The 19220-nt window shown below is 35.7% G+C and overlaps 2 protein-coding genes across 3 annotated transcripts in view; one reads left to right on the top strand and one right to left on the bottom strand.

Moving 5' to 3' along the window:
* Window positions 1-288: 288 nt before the first annotated feature.
* On the bottom strand, window positions 289-11852 carry LOC128607650 (interleukin-17 receptor B). The gene is made up of 13 exons (XM_053624726.1): window positions 11754-11852; window positions 11605-11629; window positions 9497-9634; window positions 8954-9066; window positions 8376-8511; window positions 8177-8263; window positions 7198-7331; window positions 7020-7088; window positions 6835-6901; window positions 6293-6307; window positions 6136-6210; window positions 2333-2629; window positions 289-823 (listed from the first exon to the last, which is right to left on the bottom strand). Exons 1-13 carry the CDS (start codon window positions 11835-11837, stop codon window positions 438-440), a joined length of 1626 nt encoding a protein of 541 aa, XP_053480701.1. The 5' UTR covers window positions 11838-11852; the 3' UTR covers window positions 289-437.
* Window positions 11853-14324: 2472 nt separating this feature from the next.
* chdh (choline dehydrogenase) overlaps window positions 14325-19220 on the top strand; it is a 77044-nt gene continuing 72148 nt past the window's right edge. For both annotated transcript variants that reach the window (XM_053624720.1, XM_053624718.1), the window contains exons 1-2: window positions 14325-14448; window positions 16804-17533. In XM_053624720.1, the coding sequence (XP_053480695.1) occupies window positions 16825-17533 (709 nt within the window). In that variant the 5' untranslated portion in view covers window positions 14325-14448; window positions 16804-16824. The remainder of the gene's footprint in view (window positions 14449-16803; window positions 17534-19220) is intronic.

Raw genomic sequence — 19220 nt, 5'->3', positions numbered from 1 at the left:
ATAAACTATTTAGCTTATCAATGTCAGCACTATCATATAGCTTAAGTTACACAGATCTGAGCTATAGATACTAAGTTCTGTCAGCAGTTGTCCCAAGCTGAAAAAAGTTCAAAGAAAAAATCATTTGAAATAAAGTGTAAAAATATGACACAAAGTAAATCAGAATATAGAATCCATCACTCTAAGTATAAAATAATAAAAAAATAATAAATGGGATTTTTATTTTTAATCTCTACTGTCATTCAAGCAGTCATGTTACAAGATAAGGGTTTAGGGGTTTAGTCACGTTTCTATTCCTTCCTGGTATTTGAAATTGTGGAATATATTTAACAATTTTTTTAAATGTATACCCTCAGGAAAAAGCAATAAAAGAATCTGAAAGGAAAAACAGTTAATCTGGCCTTTATCACAAGATCTGAACACCAGAGAGGTAATTACTACTTTGGGGCTTGCTTTCTGCCTTGGTAAGACAAACCATTTCTTTTGTCCAACTGCTGCACAGCAACTCTGACCTTTTGAGCTGTTTCTTTACAGCAGTATGGTTCAGACCTACATCTTGAGATTGTTACTCCTTGCTTAGTGGACAGTTTATACAGTTTCTCCAGATCTCTGGGTAGAATAATGGCCTTGCAGCCTCTGAGCTCCACTGGTATTGTGCTTCTGTGCCTACCATGCTCCAGGTGCACCACCAAGAACTTATGGTACTGTTGGGGATCATGGGCACAGCTAGCAACCAGGTTTAGTGCCAATGAGAAAAGTTCACAGGCAGATGCTGGAACAGTGTAATCTGTTATGACTGATGCCATGTTGGGATTCAAGCAGGCTGTGGAAAAGTGTGGATTTCATATTAGTTTCAATTAGGGTTAATTTGTAGACAATTTAGAACCTTTAACGCTTCTTTTGGTTGTCCCTCTGCGGGGAAATGGTAGGATAAAAGAGACAAAGATGTGGAATTTAGCAGTTGAATATTTAAAGTGCACCTATTATGGTTTTGAAACATGCCTAATTTTGTTTTAAAGGTCTCATACAATAGATTTACGTGTATGCTCATAATTTAAATTGCAGCATTACCTTTTTTTCCCCAGTGTCAAAAACGACTCAGTAAATGATCCGTTCTAAAGGATTCCTTCTAAACTCCTCCTTTCAGAGAACATACTCTGCTCTGATTAGTCAGATGTCCCAGTCTGTTGTGATTAGTCTACCGCTGTCAGCATGTTTAAAAAAAAAAAAAAAAAATACACCAACTACCATAACGGGTTTCAGCTCGCCAGACCAGAGGCGTGGCTTTTTGTTACAAATCTATGTAGGTTTGTGCAGGAAGTAAGTCTGGAATTACTAACGACTCATGTCAGCTGTTCAGAATTGGTTCCTTCATTTGGGAGTCAATAACCCCGTTTGCTGTGCACTTTGATTTTTTTTTACACCTTGCAGACTTTTTACATTCACGAACAGCTCTATAACACACCATGCGAAAGGTAATATTTGAAAAACCATAATAGGTGCATTTTAATAAAGAAACTTAAATAATTGGATTCATATAATCAAAATCTGTTACTCAATTAACCTGAATGAACCTCCTTGAAATTCAAAATAGTTTAATTTCACTGCTCAGAGATTCACATTTTAATATTAATTTTCATAAATAAATAAATAAGTTACAAATGTTATCAAAATCATGTTCAATAATTCAAATATTCAAAAAACTGTATTCAGGTTAACCATTCCAATTCTCAGATTTGATCAGTCAAATCCAGCTTGCAGAATTTACTTTGATCGGCAACGGACTCTCAATCTGATCTGGAATGAGAGCCTGTGCGTGAGACTAGTGAGATATGGGTTCCTTGCATTCCAGGCTTAGTTGCCTTTGCCTATCCCTGAGTAACCTAGATGCTTAATTTGTATATTTTTCTTAGTGAATTTAACTAAAATTTAGATATTTGTGTCTTTTATTGCTTCCATCAGGGAGACCTTAAAAGGTTCTGTATAAAACGAACCCTTTTTTGGAAACTAAGAACCATTTATTTAATGAACCTTTTGAAGAACTCTTTTCTAAGAGTGTTGTACAATATGGACAAAGGATCATATATGCAGCCCAATTCCGCTCCTTCACAAGTAATTACACAGCTACAAAGCCTGCCAATTGTATTTAGTTTCACTGAATGAGTTATTTTTTTTAAACTTTGTTTCAAGCTGTAGTTTATATAATGTAAAATTATTACATTTAACTGTATAGGTTCAGCAGTAACAAGCCTGTGGAAGTGTGAAAGCATTAACAAACAACACTACAAATAGGCTAAACGTTTGAAAGGAAATGTACCAATTGTCATGTTACCTGTGTCATTGCGGAACTCAGCGTATTGAGGAGGCAAGATGATGAGAACTTTCTCAGCACAACCCACTTGTGTGTTAAGCCAGCGGAGCGGGCCCTGTTCCGCTAAACTGCCTCTCTGCCACATGTCAATGATTACATTCAGCTCTCTATGACTTTGCAATAAGTCAGCTATGGTCATCACAGCATTCTGGAACACACTGTCCACTGCAGGATACACCATAAGCACTCCCACTGATTTTGCTGTGTCTAGTCCATGCTTGAAATAGCCAGATCTCATCCGCAGTCTCCAGAAATGGCCTGGAAGTGGAGCATTTATTAATGGATTCATAAAAATTCAACATAGGTTAAGCATTGACACATATTACAGATAATGAAGGTCATGATGACAACAGAGGTTTAAGAAATGTTACTTGGTAAAATTATTTACAATAAAAAAAACATGAGTAATCTGACATTTACCCTAATTTCTGTGAAACCCCAGAGAGGAGAGAAGACACATACAGTCATGTGGAAAAAAATTAGTACACCCCATAGAAATTGTTGGCTTTTTTTGGAATACTTGGACAAGTAAACATATGATCATGTTTGAAACAGTGCCTATTAATGAAGTTGATGTACTTGAACAAAACCACAAGGAAAACAATCTTTTTCAATCATTTAATCAACAGAAACAGCAATAGATGTGATATTCTTCTGTGAAAAAAATAAGTATACCCTTGGCCCCAGAAGCTAGTATTGCCCCCTTTCAGCAGAAATAACTTCTTGTAGGAGTCTTGCATAATTGTCTACCAGGCAATTTTTTGACCACTCTTCCATGCAATATTCTTTCAGTTGCAAGGTGTTTGAGGGTTTTCTTGCAAGTAATGCCCGTTTCAAATCCCCCCACAATAACTCAGAGATTTAAAACCGGGCTTTGACTAGGCCATTCCATAATCCTCCATTTCTTCTTTTTGAGCCATTCCTTAGTGGATTTGCTAATGTGCTTAGGATCATTATCCTGTTGAAAGGTCCACTTTTGGTTCAACTTCAACTTTCAGACAGTTGGCCTCACATTATTTTCAAGCACTCTGTGATATGATGCAGAATTCATAGTTGAATCAACGAATGCAACTCTCCAGTCCCTGAGGCAGTGAAGCAACCCCAAACTATAACATTTCCACCATCATGCTTCACAGTTGTATGAGGTGCTTCTCCTGAAAAGCTGTCTTTGGTCTGAGCCAAACATGTCTGCTGTTACTGTGGCCAAACAACTCTATCTTTAATTTGTCTATCCAGAGCATCTTATTCCAAAAGGCCTGGTTTTTGCCTACATGCTCATTGGCAAACTGTAGTCTTGCAAAGGCTTTTTCCTGGCACGCCTCCCATGCAGGTCAAATTTGTGCAATATATTTCTGATTGTAGAAGCATGCACTTTGACACCAACAGTTGCAAGACTTACTAGCAGATCCTGTGATGAAATTTTGGGGTTCTTGGAGACTTCTTTTTGCATCAGACTGTCTGTTCTTTGGCTGAATTTGCTGGGATGGCCAGTCCTTGACAAATTGGAAGTCGTTTGAAATCTGCACCATTTGTACATTATTTTCCTTATAGTGGAATGATGTACTTCAAATAATTTGGAGATCTTTTTAAATCCTTTGTCAGACTCATGGGCATCCACAATCTTTTTTCTGAAGGCCTTATAGAACTCTTTAGATCTTGGCATGATGACACCACACACCCCATTAGCAAAGGGAACACCAGACCAGTGTTGGTAAGTGACTCAAAAAAAAAAGTAATCCACTACAGATGACTAATTACTACTTTAAAATTGTAATTTGCTTACATTATGGCATGTAAAAAGTAATCATATTTACTTTACTTTCAAGTTACTTTCAAAACCTATCAAACCTACAGAAATACACTACAAAGTGAAACCCAGTTCTTTCTGTAATTTTAGCACGTGTATCATATATGACCTGATCAGAAAAAGTCGGATTTATCATAAATCTTGCCTTGGCTCGTTGTAGGACAACCAGACTGATAAAATATGAAACTTTTCTAACTAGGCTAGTTTGTTGTTGCTAGCCAAGGGGAGGCACAACTAAGCTATCATTGTATGGGCTGCTACAGTTAAATACAAAGTACATTATATTTCCTTATGCTCTGCTCCTATCATGTTCATGTAAACTGGAACTCATATAGACATTTACACAGCTTGTTTTCTTGCTCAGCATGAGAGGATGGTAGGGTTTCAGTTTCAACCCTTTTACTGGTTTAAAAAGAAAATTGGCGTGTATCCATTTTTCCTCACTGTGTGAGCTAGCGTTTGGCAGAATTGAGAGCTGTCAGCCAATAAGACACAAGTGTTTCCACATATTTTCCTGTAAACCCTGTCTGGTTGGTCTTGTCTCCGTTCAGTGAAGATATAAAATTATAACACTACCGTCTTCTTTTACTGACGTTCAGTTACGTACTGACAAACCGCTCCAAGTGGAGAATTATTCAGGGCTACAGCCTTGAATGCACATGCCAGGTTATGCCTTGAGCAAACGTGATTATTTTAAAAATCCATTTTATTTAACATTGTTCTCTTAACAATAAATTTGTAATGCAAGTAACGTAATTTTATTGACATCAGTAACTGTAATCAAATGTCATAATTTTAAAATGTAATGCGTTAAATTACTGTGTTATCAGAAAAAGTAATTAGAATACAGTAACTTTGTAACGCGTTATACCCAACTCTGCACCAGACAATAGATATGAGAGGGGTATAAATAAGACAGTTTCCACCTGCACTCCCTAACCAGGTTCTAATCACTCGCACCCAACCTTGAACACCTGATTCTAATTTTTGAAGGTGTGATAAATGTACATGTGTACCTACTTTTTCCATGTGACTGATCTGTTTTTTGTTCATTTAAATTGTGAAAACTACTACAAAATGTCAATTCTATGTGTCATTTGATAGAGCAGTCCCTCCAGGATTTCGTGATTTTGCGATCGCAGAAATGAATGCAAAATCAAGGAAACTCCTCAATATTCTGAGGAGCTTGCAATTTTTCACGAATTACCACAGATTTTCCGCAGATTTGGGCAAAGACAACGTGCCATGTGACATCATGACAACATGCATTCAGCCAAAGTCATCTTCAATTCACATGCGTCGCACATGAATACGGCCAAAAGGTCTCATTTACCAACAAACATCACGGCGAAAGACCACACAAATTATACAACTGAGAGTTCACCAAAAATCAAGTAGTTTTCTGCAAAAAACACAAAAAAACTCCTAAATTGCATCGCAAATTTTTTAAAATGTTGCAGCAAAATCAAGCTTTTTTGGCCGGAACAATCACAAAAACAGGCTGCAAAATCCTGTATGGACTGGTAGGGTATCAACTTATTAATAGGCATTGTTTCAAAGAGGATCAAATGTTTGCTTGTCAAAATATATCAACAAAGCCAACCATTTCCATGGGGTGTACTTATTTTTTTCACATGACTGTATAATTGCAGTTGTAACACTACAAAATGTGGAAAAGAACAAAGCTGTGAGTACTTCTACAAGTACTCCAAGACACCAATACAGACCATCACTTGAAAATTGTCTGCTCTTGCCTCCAAGTGGATACTGTTACATTTTCAAGCTCACTTAAATCAGAACAGCTCTAAACTGTCTACAGACCAAAGGAAAAATACCAGCAGAAAAAGAATGGTGGAAGACCAGTATACAATTAATTAACAAACAGTATATCATCATCATCTCAAGTGAAGTGCACAGGAATAAAAAAAATAAATTAAAAAAAATTAAATCGACTTACAGATAAATAACAAAATAATGGCTACTGCACACACAGTGCTGATCAGCAGGACAGAAGGTTCCCATTCCTTTGGTTCTGGAAAGAAATGCCACACTTGCTTATGACTGCATCACAGTTTAAAGATGCATATCAATTAATAGTTGCTCTGATGTTTTACCTTCTCTTGGTGCAGCTGTAGATGGGATAAAATATACAACAAATCAAAAACAATCAGTTGTAAAAATAGGATATTCAGTGCCTCTTCAATCTCTTAAATTTGTAAAGATAAATATCTACATTGTAAAAATAAATCCACCATTTCTCTACTAATTTACTGTTTAATTACTTTATGTTCTGTTTATTTTCCTGATTAACTGTTTATTTGCTGTTCATCTGAATGTCAGGTCAGCAGAACAGCTCATGTACAGAAGGGCTGTGAGGCACTATCACCTTCCCTAATACCTACAGTTCTACAAAGTCTGAACTTTGACAATGTTGATGTGCAAAGATAAAAAGCAAGCATTTGGGACATTAATTTTCAAACATTGAGTGATTCCCATTCCATGTGATGAAAACTGCACTAATAGGAGACAACTATCATTTATGTCCTGCAAATAAAATTTTGATAAGCTTGACCTGAATCACCCAGAGTTTTGTACATTCAGATTTTGTTTTTTTTACATTGTAGTGGTCATCTCAACAGAACACTGGAATACTTACCTTGACAGGTTACGTTGTGGTAAACCGATTTGCATGTAAATCCACAATGCTCAAAAAATGGTGTTATCTGCAACGATAAGATTGAGGTCTATAGTAACAAATTACCTAAAAGATTAATAATGTGGCTACTGTAATACCAAAGTTTTAACAAATTAATTTTAAAATGGATGGACACCAGGACACACCCATATTGTAAGATTGTCACATGGACCCGAATAGTTCAGGTTTGCTTTAAGTGTTTGAATTTCTCCATTCTATGAGACAAATAGAAAACAAACAGCATTTAATATAAAAAAGTGCCTCAAACAAAAAGGTTTACAAATAATCCAACCACAAATTAGAAAGTACCTAAGCATTACATACCACTGTCACCTTAGCAAAGCTTAGGATATGCGTTTTTCTTCGCAGTCTGATCTCGTACATCTCTGATTTCATGTGAGAATCAAATTTGACTTGTATTTCATCCTTCATTTGGACTGCAGCAATGTTCCAGTGCTCTGATAACATAAGTAATAAAATGGTTGAACAGTGCACAATCTGTCTCTAGCTAACTAATTAATACAACACCTTTCAAAATAATTATTTGTAATTATTTGGAAATTATTATCTAGAGAGATGGAAAAACAAACAGGTTTGGCTTAAACGGGTTCCAAACTGTTTTTGTGATGTCTTCCATGTATTTGTTAAATTCCAGAACTAGCATTGATCTATAAGCACAGCAGGTAGCACTGCTGCCTCGCACCTCAGGTTTCCTAGTTTGATCCTCAGCTTGGGTTACTGTTTGTGTTTCATGTGGGTTTGATGGATTGGCTACAATAAATGTGAATGTGTTTGTGAATGTCTGCATGCATGATGCCCTGTGATGTCCTGACCCATACAGTCCAGAGTGTGTTCCTGATTTGCAACCATTGTTCCCGGGATAGACTCTGAATCTGCCTTGACCCTGACCAGGATAAAGTGGTTACTGAAGATCAATGAATGAATGATTGTTTTGTTGAGGATCTTTGAATCCATGACCTCTCTAGTCAATAGACTAGACTAGAAATTTTAACCGTAACGGACATCACGTTAATGACATCACTATGTTAGCTGTTATTAGGATACAGTAACTCATGAACACTCATGAAATTAATATTATGTATGCTTTATATTTCTTAAATTTAACATCAAATGGTTTTACCTCTTAAACCAGTTTGCTTAGGCAGCCAATTATGGAGTTCAATTAAACTTTGTATTCTATTCCAGACTTTTCCATTCTGTAACTTATTATTAAAGTGCACAGCGACATTTATTTATTATTAATAACTATGTGGTAGTACATCAGATTTCAGGCCCTGATTACCATACAATTGCATGCTTCCATCGGTTGGCGTAGGAAGGGCCGTGTTTAAACATGTTGAATGATCCTTCATCCGTTCATCATCACATTCTGTGGGGGCCAAAGAAACATTACAACATATTTGAAGAAGTATAAATGATCTGAAATAAACTCACAATAGAAAAACTGCATGATTCTTTAAGTATGTTTATAAAAAACTAACCAGGTGCTTGTATCTTTGCCTGTTTTGAATATCTGGATCGCATGTCAGGCAGTGCTGGAGGAAGATTATAGACATCTACTTGGTAAGAGTGGCTGGGTTCAATATTGACATCTGTGGCTGTGAAATTGAACCAAAGCTAGATAATAAAAGGGAATACTATAAGTGAATATATGGGTTAGAGAACGTGGGTAGCACCTAAAGCAGTGTAATAAAATGTTTTTATACGAAATTATTCAAGAAAGCTGAGCTTATGAATAAACTTTTAACCACTTTTTATTCATTGACTTGACTATGTTATTTCAAACAATTATCCTGGAAAGAATAAGTTGTTGAAGCAACTGGAAAGATCATATAATGAAGATCATATAATGTGTAATTAGGTGCTTTAAAAATGTGTATTTGCTTTATGTTGAAAATAAACATATTGAAAATTACATGTTGAAACACACTGCCTCTTCGAAAAAATTCCTCTGCAATATCTGTCTTTTACAATTTTAAAGTTAAAAAAATATATATATATATACATTTTTTAAAAAAATCCAATACAGCATTTAACCAAATAACACTGAAGGTCTTACCTGCTTTAAATCACCAGTGTGGACCTGTTTTGAAGTAAATGGAGGTTGATATCCACATCTGTATCTCACCGTGTTCACTTTTATCCATGTGCCAGTAATACTTTGAATACTTCCTAGAAAAGAAACATTCCAGTGGTTCTTCCAACTTTGTGGGATTTTGGTGACAGTCAAATTTTCAGCAAAGAAAGCAAGCACACATCCAAAGGTGAATATAAAAACAGAAGCCTCAATATATTATTGCTAACATTGCAAGGCAAAAATCATACTTAATGTATGTGACCTGCAAGGAAAAGTTTCATCATAATCTTTCACAATCTTTGTTTCCCATTCTTACCTTAATGCCTTTTTTTTTTTGCTTATATTAACATATGAGAATCTATACAATGCTGTTGTGCTACATTGAACATAGAACAGCTGAAGATGTATGTACATCATAACTTTAAATGTTAAATGTTAGGCATTTTATCACAGGCTCTATTTCAAGTTGAAAAAAGGTCAAATGTACCATTTTTTAAAATAAATATCAGAAATCATAGTACTTACCGTCAATGTATATAGACCATGTTATGTTGAGAGCAAGAGATGCTGGAGCTCCATTCAGAGAAGTAAGTTGAACTTTAAGATCATGCAGTGGAGAAGGATTGGGTTCGCATAGTGTCCAACATTCGTCAGGGTTTAAATCTTCAACAGAATTTTAAAAAATATATACATTATTTATACAGATACCCAGTCCACGACCAAAAATGTCTATTGGTAATCATTTATAATGGAGTAGATTAAACACAAAAATAATCCAGTTTATTGCGATTGGGTCACTGGATTCAATTATGTTGATATTTAATTTTCTGTGTTGCTTAGGGCTCAAATGTGCCTCTACTTAAGCTTTAACTTGAAACTATTTGAGGAAGCATGTTCTCCATATTTGGTACATGCATTATATGAGCAAAAGTATGGGACCTAACCATCACACCCATATGTGGATCTTCCCCAAAATGTTGCCACAAAGTAGGAAGCACACAATTGTCTAGAATGTCTTTATATGGTATAACATGAAGCTATAACAGTAAAACCACTAACAGGTTACTTGAATAACAACATTGATTATCTTGTTACAATGGCACCTGTGAACAGTCAGTTCTCAAAGTTGAAGCAGGGAAAATGGGCAAATGTAAGGATCTGAGAGATTTTAACAAGGACCAGATTTTGATGGTTAGATGGGCCAGACCATCTCCAAACCTGCAGGTCTTGTTCATGGAAGTTGTTCATGGAAGGACAACCGGGGAACTGGCAACAGGGTCATGGGCACCCAAGGGTCACTGATGCACATGGGGAGCGAAGGCTAGCCTGTATTGTCCGATCCAAAAGAAGAGCTTCTGTAGCACAAATTTGTGAAAAAGTTAATGCTGGATATTTTAGAAAGGTGTCAGAACATACAGTGCAATGCTGCTTGCAGTGTATGGAATTGCATAGCTGCAGACTGGTCAGAGTGCCCATGCTGATTCCTGTCCATTGATGAAAGCACCTACAATGGGCACGTTAGCTTCAGAACTGGACCATGGAGCAATGGAAGAAGGTGGCCTGGTCTGAATCAAGTTTTCTTTTACATCGTGTGGATGGCTGGGTGCATGTGCATCTTGGCATTACTTTGACACATACCACCTACCGTGACATTGTTGCAGACCAAGTACACCCCTTTATGGCAATAGTATTTCCTAATGGCAGTGGCGTCTTTCAGCAGTATAATGCTCCCTGCCACACTGCAAAACTTGTTCAGAAATGGTTTGAGGAACATGACAGAGTTCAAGGTGTTGACTTGGCCTCCAAATTCCCCATCTGATTGAGCATCTTTAGGAAGTGCTGGACAAACAAGTCAGATCCCTGGAGGCCCCACCTCACAATTTACACGACTTAAAGGATATGTTGCTAACTATTTTGTGCATTTAAAATGGGTTGCTGGAAAAAAAAAAACACCATTGTGTGCATACAGTATATATAGTTTTAATAAAGCTGAACAGGTCAGTAAATAGTGAGATACAAACGAAAGCTAAAGTAAAGCAGAGCTAGATGCACACTCCAGACTTTAGCAAATTCCACCATCTAAAGTATCTGCATCTTTATCTACTGGGAGTCTGCGCTTTATAACCAAAGCGATCATGTTAACAGTCATTTAGTGTGTTGGATTAGAGTTGTGACCGAACTGTTTAGGAAGGTACAGTATTGGCAAACAGAAAGGCATTCTACAGACATTGCTGGTAGAGCATCACAGAAATTTAAATTGGCATGAGTGTCGTGGTCAGGTATGATCATGTAGCTTCTGATGGTCAAAAGTTTGTGGACACCTGACCATCACACTCATATGTTGGCCTTCCTCAAACTGTTGCCACAAAGTTGAAAGCACAGAATTGGCTAGAATATATTTGTTTGCTGCGACATTAATACTTCTCTTAGAATTAAGGGGCGTAGCCCAAACCTGAGAATCTATGAATGCTTTTCTAAACAGCAATGTATTTATAAATCTTGTTAATTAAACCCTGTTTCCTGCGGCTCAAATTCGACTACTCTTGAAAAAGACAAATAGAGAATTAACACTGGGATAACAACTTGGTTAAATTGATAACTAATTTCATTCCAAAAGGATGCACATCACTTACCATTTGTTTTGGTACATGTTACAACCTGTGTAGAATAAAAAAGAAAAAAGGTACAAGTCAACAACAATAACAACAAACACAATCATTAAAAAAAAAATTATACATGTGAATTACTAATTTTAAGTTTACAACCTGTCTACATTACTTACTATATTGAGAGCACTGGTGTCAGCAGCTGCCAGATGAAGCAGGCAGAGGCAAAATACACTTCTGATGCTGACTAACAGCTTCATTGCAGGAATGTGAGAGTCTACAAAGAGCCACATGAAAAGATTTCTGACACTACTTCAGAGATCTGCACCTAGCAGCTAGATAAACTGAGTTTTTTTCCCTTTTTTTTTTTTTTTTTTGTCTTTTGCTCCACCTCTTCTGTGCTTGGTCATGCCCACTAAAATAGTCCCCTCTAACTCAGACACCATATATTGTTTAAAATATGCTATTTAAATACAGATTAAATACTTATATAACATAATCTATTCATATACAGACTTCTGTGAAAGTATTGTAAAAACAAGGTCAATGCTTTTGTTTTTGCTATACAATGAAGACATTTGGGTTTAAGATCAAAAGATGCATGAGACAATAAATCAGAATTTCAGCTTTCATTTCCTGATATTTAAATCTAGATGTGTTAAACAATTTACAACATGGCATTTGTGGTGGCTGACTACCCAATTTTAATATGAGCAAAAGTATTGCAACAGATATTCTTTAAGAAATAAAAAAAATGAAAGAAAATAAATAACACTTAATATTTGGTTGCATATCCCTTGCTTGCAATAACTGCATCAAGCCAATGACCCAGTGATATCACCAAACTGTTGCATTCTTCTTTTGTGATGCTTTTCCAGGCATGTACTGCAGCTTCTTTAAGTTATTTTTTGTTTTGGGGGTTTCTCCCTTCAGTCTCCTCTTCAGGAGGTGAAATGCCTCTGTTCAGTTAAGGTCTGATGATTGGCTTGGCCAGTCTAAAACCTTCCACTTTTTCCCCTTGATAAAGTCTTTTGTGTTGACAGTGTGTTTTGAGTCATTATCTTGCTGCATGATGAAGTTCCTCACAATTAGATTAGATGCAGTTCTCTGTAAATTGGCAGACAGAATGTTTATATAGATTTCTGAATTCATTCTGCTGCTACCATCACGAGTTACATCATCAATAAAGATTAGTGAGCCTGTTCCTGAAACAGCCATGCAAGCCCAAGCATGACATTTCTTCCAACTTGTCTGACCGATGAGCAGATCCTTTCTTTCTCCACATGTTGGCCTTTCCATCACTTTAGTAGAGGTTAATCTTGGTTCCAAAACTTTTGTGGCTCATGTCTGTATTTCATTGTAAATTCCAATCTGACTTTCTGATTCTTGCTGCTCATGAGTGGTTTGCATCTTGTGGTGTGGCCTCTATATTTCTGCTCTCCAAATGGTGGATTGTGATACCTTCACCTCTGCCCTATGTCCATTTTTTCCTTTTTCAGGTCATTCCAAATTGTTATATTAGCTATGCCCAATGCTTGTGCAGTGGCTGTGATCTATTTTCCCTCTGTTCTCAGCTTCAAAATAGCTTGGTTTTCTCCCATAGTCAGCTTTCTGGTCTTCATGTCAGTTTAGCTTCACAGGCAAAACCCAGGGCTCAAACCAAGAGTAGATATTCAGAGCTATTAATTGTTTAAACAATCAATCTAACAGGGTACACCTAGGTAACAAGAAACACCTGTCAGTCATGTGTTCCAATATTTTTGATCACTTGAAAATTGGGTGGGTTAAACCAAAAGGTGCCATGTTTTAAGTTGTTTAACACATCTCGATCTAAATGTCAGGAAATGAAAGCTGAAATTCTGATGGATCATTTCATATGTATTTATTTTTTTTATCTCAAACTCAAAAATGTCTTCAGTGTAGGAGGAGGAGACTGTAGTTCTTAAGGGTTTTTTTTCTTTCTTCTTTTTTGTAATGTTTTATCCAATTTTTAAGCCAAATGGATTAAGTGCCAAGATAAAATAAGCTAGACAACCAGGTATAGCATAGAATAAGTTATTGCCTTATTCCAGGATAGTGAATCCTCACCACTGGGGCTCTGGAGTCTTGAAAAGTGGAACAGAGAGTTTCTTGTAGGTAGTTCAGTTGGTTTCTTTGAAGAAGAAAATAATAAACCTTGTCTATTTTTCTAACTTCATTAAACCACTCTGTAAACAACAATTTGTCTTTTTCTCAACTCCCCGCTCTCAAGGATTCATTTTTATTAAAGAATGAAAGTTTCCTTTTTCATGTCATGGGGTGAGCATGAATTCAGCTGCTGGAGTCCTTGGCTCTATAAAGCCATGCAGAGCAAGTTTCTTGCTAGGCTGAGTGTGATATGTCATAAGTTGAGGCATAGGTCTCTGTACAACAGTAAACAAACTTCATGATTTGTACCCTAGTGGTTCTCATAGATTTATACATAATGATTAAACTATTCTTTAGTTGTCATGCATTTTCATAATAACAACAACAACAACAACAATAATAATAATAATAATAATAATAATAACAATAATAATAATAACAACAACAACAATAATAAGTATTATTATAAAAAATTACATTGAATTATTTATGTATTTTATTATTATTATTATTATTATTATTATTATTATTATTATTATTAGCCAAGTCCTGTGACTGTCAGTGAGACAGACGGACAGGCAGACTTATAGCCAGTGTGTTTTTGACAGGTGAAGGCCAAACTGGGCTCAGTGTGTTATTTGCCTCACTCCGGGTAAAATATGCGAGTCTGCCTGTGACTCCGCCCACTCTGACCAACATACCGCATTACTTAGGACAAAGTGACCAGTGTACTTGGAGTATTCGGTAAGTGGCGTGTTTGTATGACTTGTATACTTTTTCTGTGCATATCAGATACTGTAGTGTGTATTTTCGGTGGTTTCTGCGGCCACTGCTGATTAAAGTTGCGTGAAGTAAAGAGAGAACACGAGCTCTGGCTTTTCCGCACTATTCTTTTCTCTCTCGGTTTGTTGTGTTTGGTCAGTTGCCAAAACTGAAGTTGTAGCATTTGAGTTTACGTGCATGCTGAAACCTAACGAAAAAAACAAAAAACCCAACAACCTCGAAGGCGAAAAGATTCCTGTCTGTAGTCTTTACGGTTCAGTAAATTCCCAGTAGGCCACTTTACCTCCATTCATAACCATTTGCACCATTATTTCGTTAAATAAACCATCGTTTCAACTTTTAGTATTTTCCAAAATACAAATTTCCAGAACTAAGATAAATAAATGCTTTATCTAGATACCCCTTTTTTTTTTGCTTGTGCAGTCGGTAGATTAATTCTTCTGGTGCATTTTGATTAACAGTAAAACAGATTGTAACCAACTTTCAATTCATAATCCCTGTTCCAGTGGTTTAACTTTAAAGTCTAAGATAAAGGCATTATCTATTGACTGCCTGTTACAGGGATTGCTTCAGAATAATCAAAGGGAATGAACCCAGTCTAGAGTTTCTGGTGGCACAAAAAACTATGAAAATGTAAGACCAAGTATGACTATGATTTATATGGTCAACTTATGAGAAGTTATGATTAATATAAGAACATGTAAGAAGGATAGTAACAGTTATGATAAGGAAACCCAATATCACATAACATATATATTACTATCATCAGCGGTACATTCTGCTTGTTTGGTTATAGCAAGTTAAAGGTTACACTTAAATCACAGTTACACTTAAAGCTACAGGCTTAATTGATTCAGTTTTGTCATTTCAGTGAGTAAATACATCTCACTTTATTCATTCCCTCTTTGTTCATCTTTGTATGAATGCATCATCAGTTCATACAGAGAGTGTATTTCACTTATGATATATATATATATATATATATATATATATATATATATATATATATATATATATATATATATATATATATATGTGTGTGTGTGTGTGTGTGTGTGTGTGTTCAGAAATGGGACTCGTGTAACTGTGAGGACTCACTCAGTATAGATTTCCCACTCAGATTTATTTCATGAACCTAATCCAATTAGTCAAATAATACACTCAGTATTTTAATGTGCACAATAATATTTTTGGCTAATGGTGCCATGGAGCTATTACATTTCTGAACTCTTCATTCACAGAGCACATTTTATTGAAAGTTGTCATTAGATTCTAGTGGACATTATTTATATGAACTGGCATTTCGGATTAAATCCATTCAGTTCCAGGGACTAATGAAACCAGACAGTGACTATAAGAACTCAATTATAATAAATATAATAATTTTCTTAATGACATTATTTCAACAGCTGTAATACCTCCAGTTATGCTTTATGGCTTTGTTTTCCCAAAACCCATTTTGAGAACCATGGATTTATAATGTTGGACACACAACAGAAAAAGGTACAGAAACGTGGCTACACTTTTACTCTTGTCTAGCTTTCCATATTCTTTGTGCTAATTGGAAATGCACCCAACCCCATTAAACTTGTTAATTAAAAGGAGAAAAGCCACAGAGTTTGCATTTTTGCAGATATTATCATCAGATGGTGTAATACTATTTTATGACACAATAACAGTTGTCTGGCATGTGTTCAGTACAAACATGGATTACCAGTGAGATTGTTTTCTCTTTTGTTTTTAGAAGAATTAGTCAAATCACTTTCACATTCTGACTGGAATGTACACACCAAGTAATTTCTCTGAAAGGATTTAGTTATAGGAAACATATAACATATTATAAAGTGGAGCAGCACAATGGTGCCAACCCAACAGTTCCAGGGTCCAGGGTTCAATAATAAACTTCAGTTACTGTCCCTGTGGATTTTTTTAATGTTCTCCTCGTGTCTGTGTTAGTTTCCACCAGGTACACTGGTTTCCTCCCACATCCAAAAAACATACTGGTATGTAAATTAACTACTCGAAATGCTCTTGGTATATATGAGTTTGTGTATGTGTGTGATGTCCTGTGATTGACTGGTGTCAACTCTGTCCATGGTATAGTTCTGCCTTGTGACCAGTGATCCCAGAACAGGCTTCAGAACCTGAAGGCAGGAAAACCAGTTACTGAAAATTAACCTGTCCTCCTGCTGACCTTATAAAATCATTCTTTTGCAGGACTGTTATAGGTGTGGAACTATTTGGCGACTTTGCGTATAGAGAGGTCCTAAAAGTGTTTGGAAACTAAATCTCTCTCTGCATGTTTTGGCTGTACAGGGTTCTCAAAACTGTTTTGTCATGGTGCGACCCCCCTTGTCTGCTTGGCTGGCTTTAGGACTTGCCAGAAAAGCAGCCTTCCCACATTCCCGACACTTCCCTGTTTCCTGCTATAGCACCACTTCATCTGATCAGAAAACTCCATCCTTCAGCTATGTCATTGTGGGGGCAGGCTCAGCAGGATGTGTGCTGGCCAACCGCTTATCAGAGAATCCATCTGAGTCTGTCCTCCTCTTGGAAGCGGGGCCCAAGGACTTGCTGCTTGGGTGTACCCGCCTGTCGTGGAAGATACACATGCCAGCAGCACTGACCTACAACCTCTGCGATGACAAGTACAACTGGTTCTATCACACACTGCCACAGGCAGGAATGGATGGCCGGATCTTGTACTGGCCTCGCGGCCGTGTCTGGGGTGGCTCGTCCTCACTCAATGCCATGGTCTATATCCGTGGGCATGCTGAGGATTACAACCGCTGGCAGACAGAAGGTGCTGAGGGCTGGGACTATGAGCGTTGCCTCCCATACTTCAGGAAAGCCCAGACCCATGAATTGGGAGCGGATCAATACCGGGGTGGCAGTGGACCCTTGCATATTTCCAGAGGCAAAACTGATCACCCTCTTCACCATGCGTTTATCGAGGCTGCTCAACAAGCTGGCTACCCCTTCACCAAGGACATGAATGGGTACCAGCAGGAAGGTGTTGGCTGGATGGATATGACCATTCACAAAGGTTGTTTTTCCTCTGCAAAATAATACATCCAAATAATACTGAATGTGCTTTTTTGAACGGTTTTTGTATTTGGTTTTGGGATTTTATCAATCTTTTTTGGTTCAGTAGACACATCTGCTTAATGTTTGACAAAGTTCCAAGTGACAATCTAGCTTCTACCCAAGTTTCTGCCATAGTTTTTCCCCATGATTTTCTATGCATGGTCAGTGGTCCAAAGCTAGCATAATACAACCCCTGGCAAAAATTATGGAATCACCACACTTGGAGGATGCTCACCCGGAATTTTTTTACTTCATAGCAAATAAACAAATCACAGATATGACACAAAACAATTTTTGCTGAATAGCTGAACATTCTGGCTTCATGAAACATACCTTAAACAAATTAAATATAAAATTTTATTTAATGGCATATTTTTTTCCAGATCAAGTAATAATTACGGAATCACTCAATGTTGAGGAAAAAATTATGCAATCACCTTGTAATTTGCATTTCTTTTTTTTTTTTCTCATCAAAAACATTTATTTTCCACATAACAATAATAATAATAACTCCATCTAATTAACAACTAACTATAATTACACACACAAAAAAATCAAATATACACTTTATTTCATCTAAACTAAAAATACAATACCTGTAACATATCTACGAGAAAAAAAACAACCCTTTTTACAAATTTTCAACAATTTAACAATCCATACTACGCTTGCACCTATACACTGAAATCCTTAATAACTCTACATATATATACAACATCATATATATATATATACACACACATATATATATATATATATATATATATATATATATATATATATATATATATATATATATATATATAAAAATCCAGCAACAAATCAAAAGGAACAACAATATCCATCATACTCTACTATTTCAAATATGCTGCTGCTGATAAAAAAATCTTCACAAAATAAAATAAATAATAATAAAAAAATATTATAAAATAAAACACAAATATAAACATAACAATTTAAAAAAAAAGAGTTTAATAAACTACACAGGAATTGTTTTTTTTTTAAAACATACATTCACTTAATATTAATATAATACTAAATAAAAACAATTCCATTCAAATTACTTAAAAAAATCATAATTCAACTTTTAACACTTTACAAAAACAAAATAATAATAATACCAAAAATATAAACACTTCATAACACACAATAACTAACAAAAAAACCCACCAAATAAATTCATATAATTAAATAAAACATAAAATACTTCACTATAAAATAAAAATACCCCCAATAACACAAAACACACACCTCTTAAAGTCAACGCCAAATTTAATTACAAAATACATAAAAACAAAACACTAAAAAAAGATCCAAACTTTCCAAAAACTTAAAACACTCAAATCATTAATCCTATCCACTAAAAAAAAAAAAAAACCATTTAAACAATCCAAATTAACTACATTTTTATTTTTTCCTCCACACAAAAATTTAAACTTACATAATTTCATTTACAAAATCTCCAATATACTTTTATTTTACCAAACACAATTTTCTAATAAATTAACCTACCCTACTTTTCAACTCAATCAATAATCAAATAAATAATCCTCCTATAAACGATAATCCGTAAAAAATATACTATAGAATCATCATCTTCTACTTTATTTCATTATCAAAGGCGAGACTCTAGCATTAAAGTGAAG

This window comes from Ictalurus furcatus, chromosome 5 (assembly GCF_023375685.1).
Source record: "Ictalurus furcatus strain D&B chromosome 5, Billie_1.0, whole genome shotgun sequence".
Lineage (NCBI taxonomy): Eukaryota > Metazoa > Chordata > Actinopteri > Siluriformes > Ictaluridae > Ictalurus > Ictalurus furcatus.
Note: the sequence above shows the minus strand (reverse complement) of the source record. Positions and strands in the feature narration are given on the sequence as shown.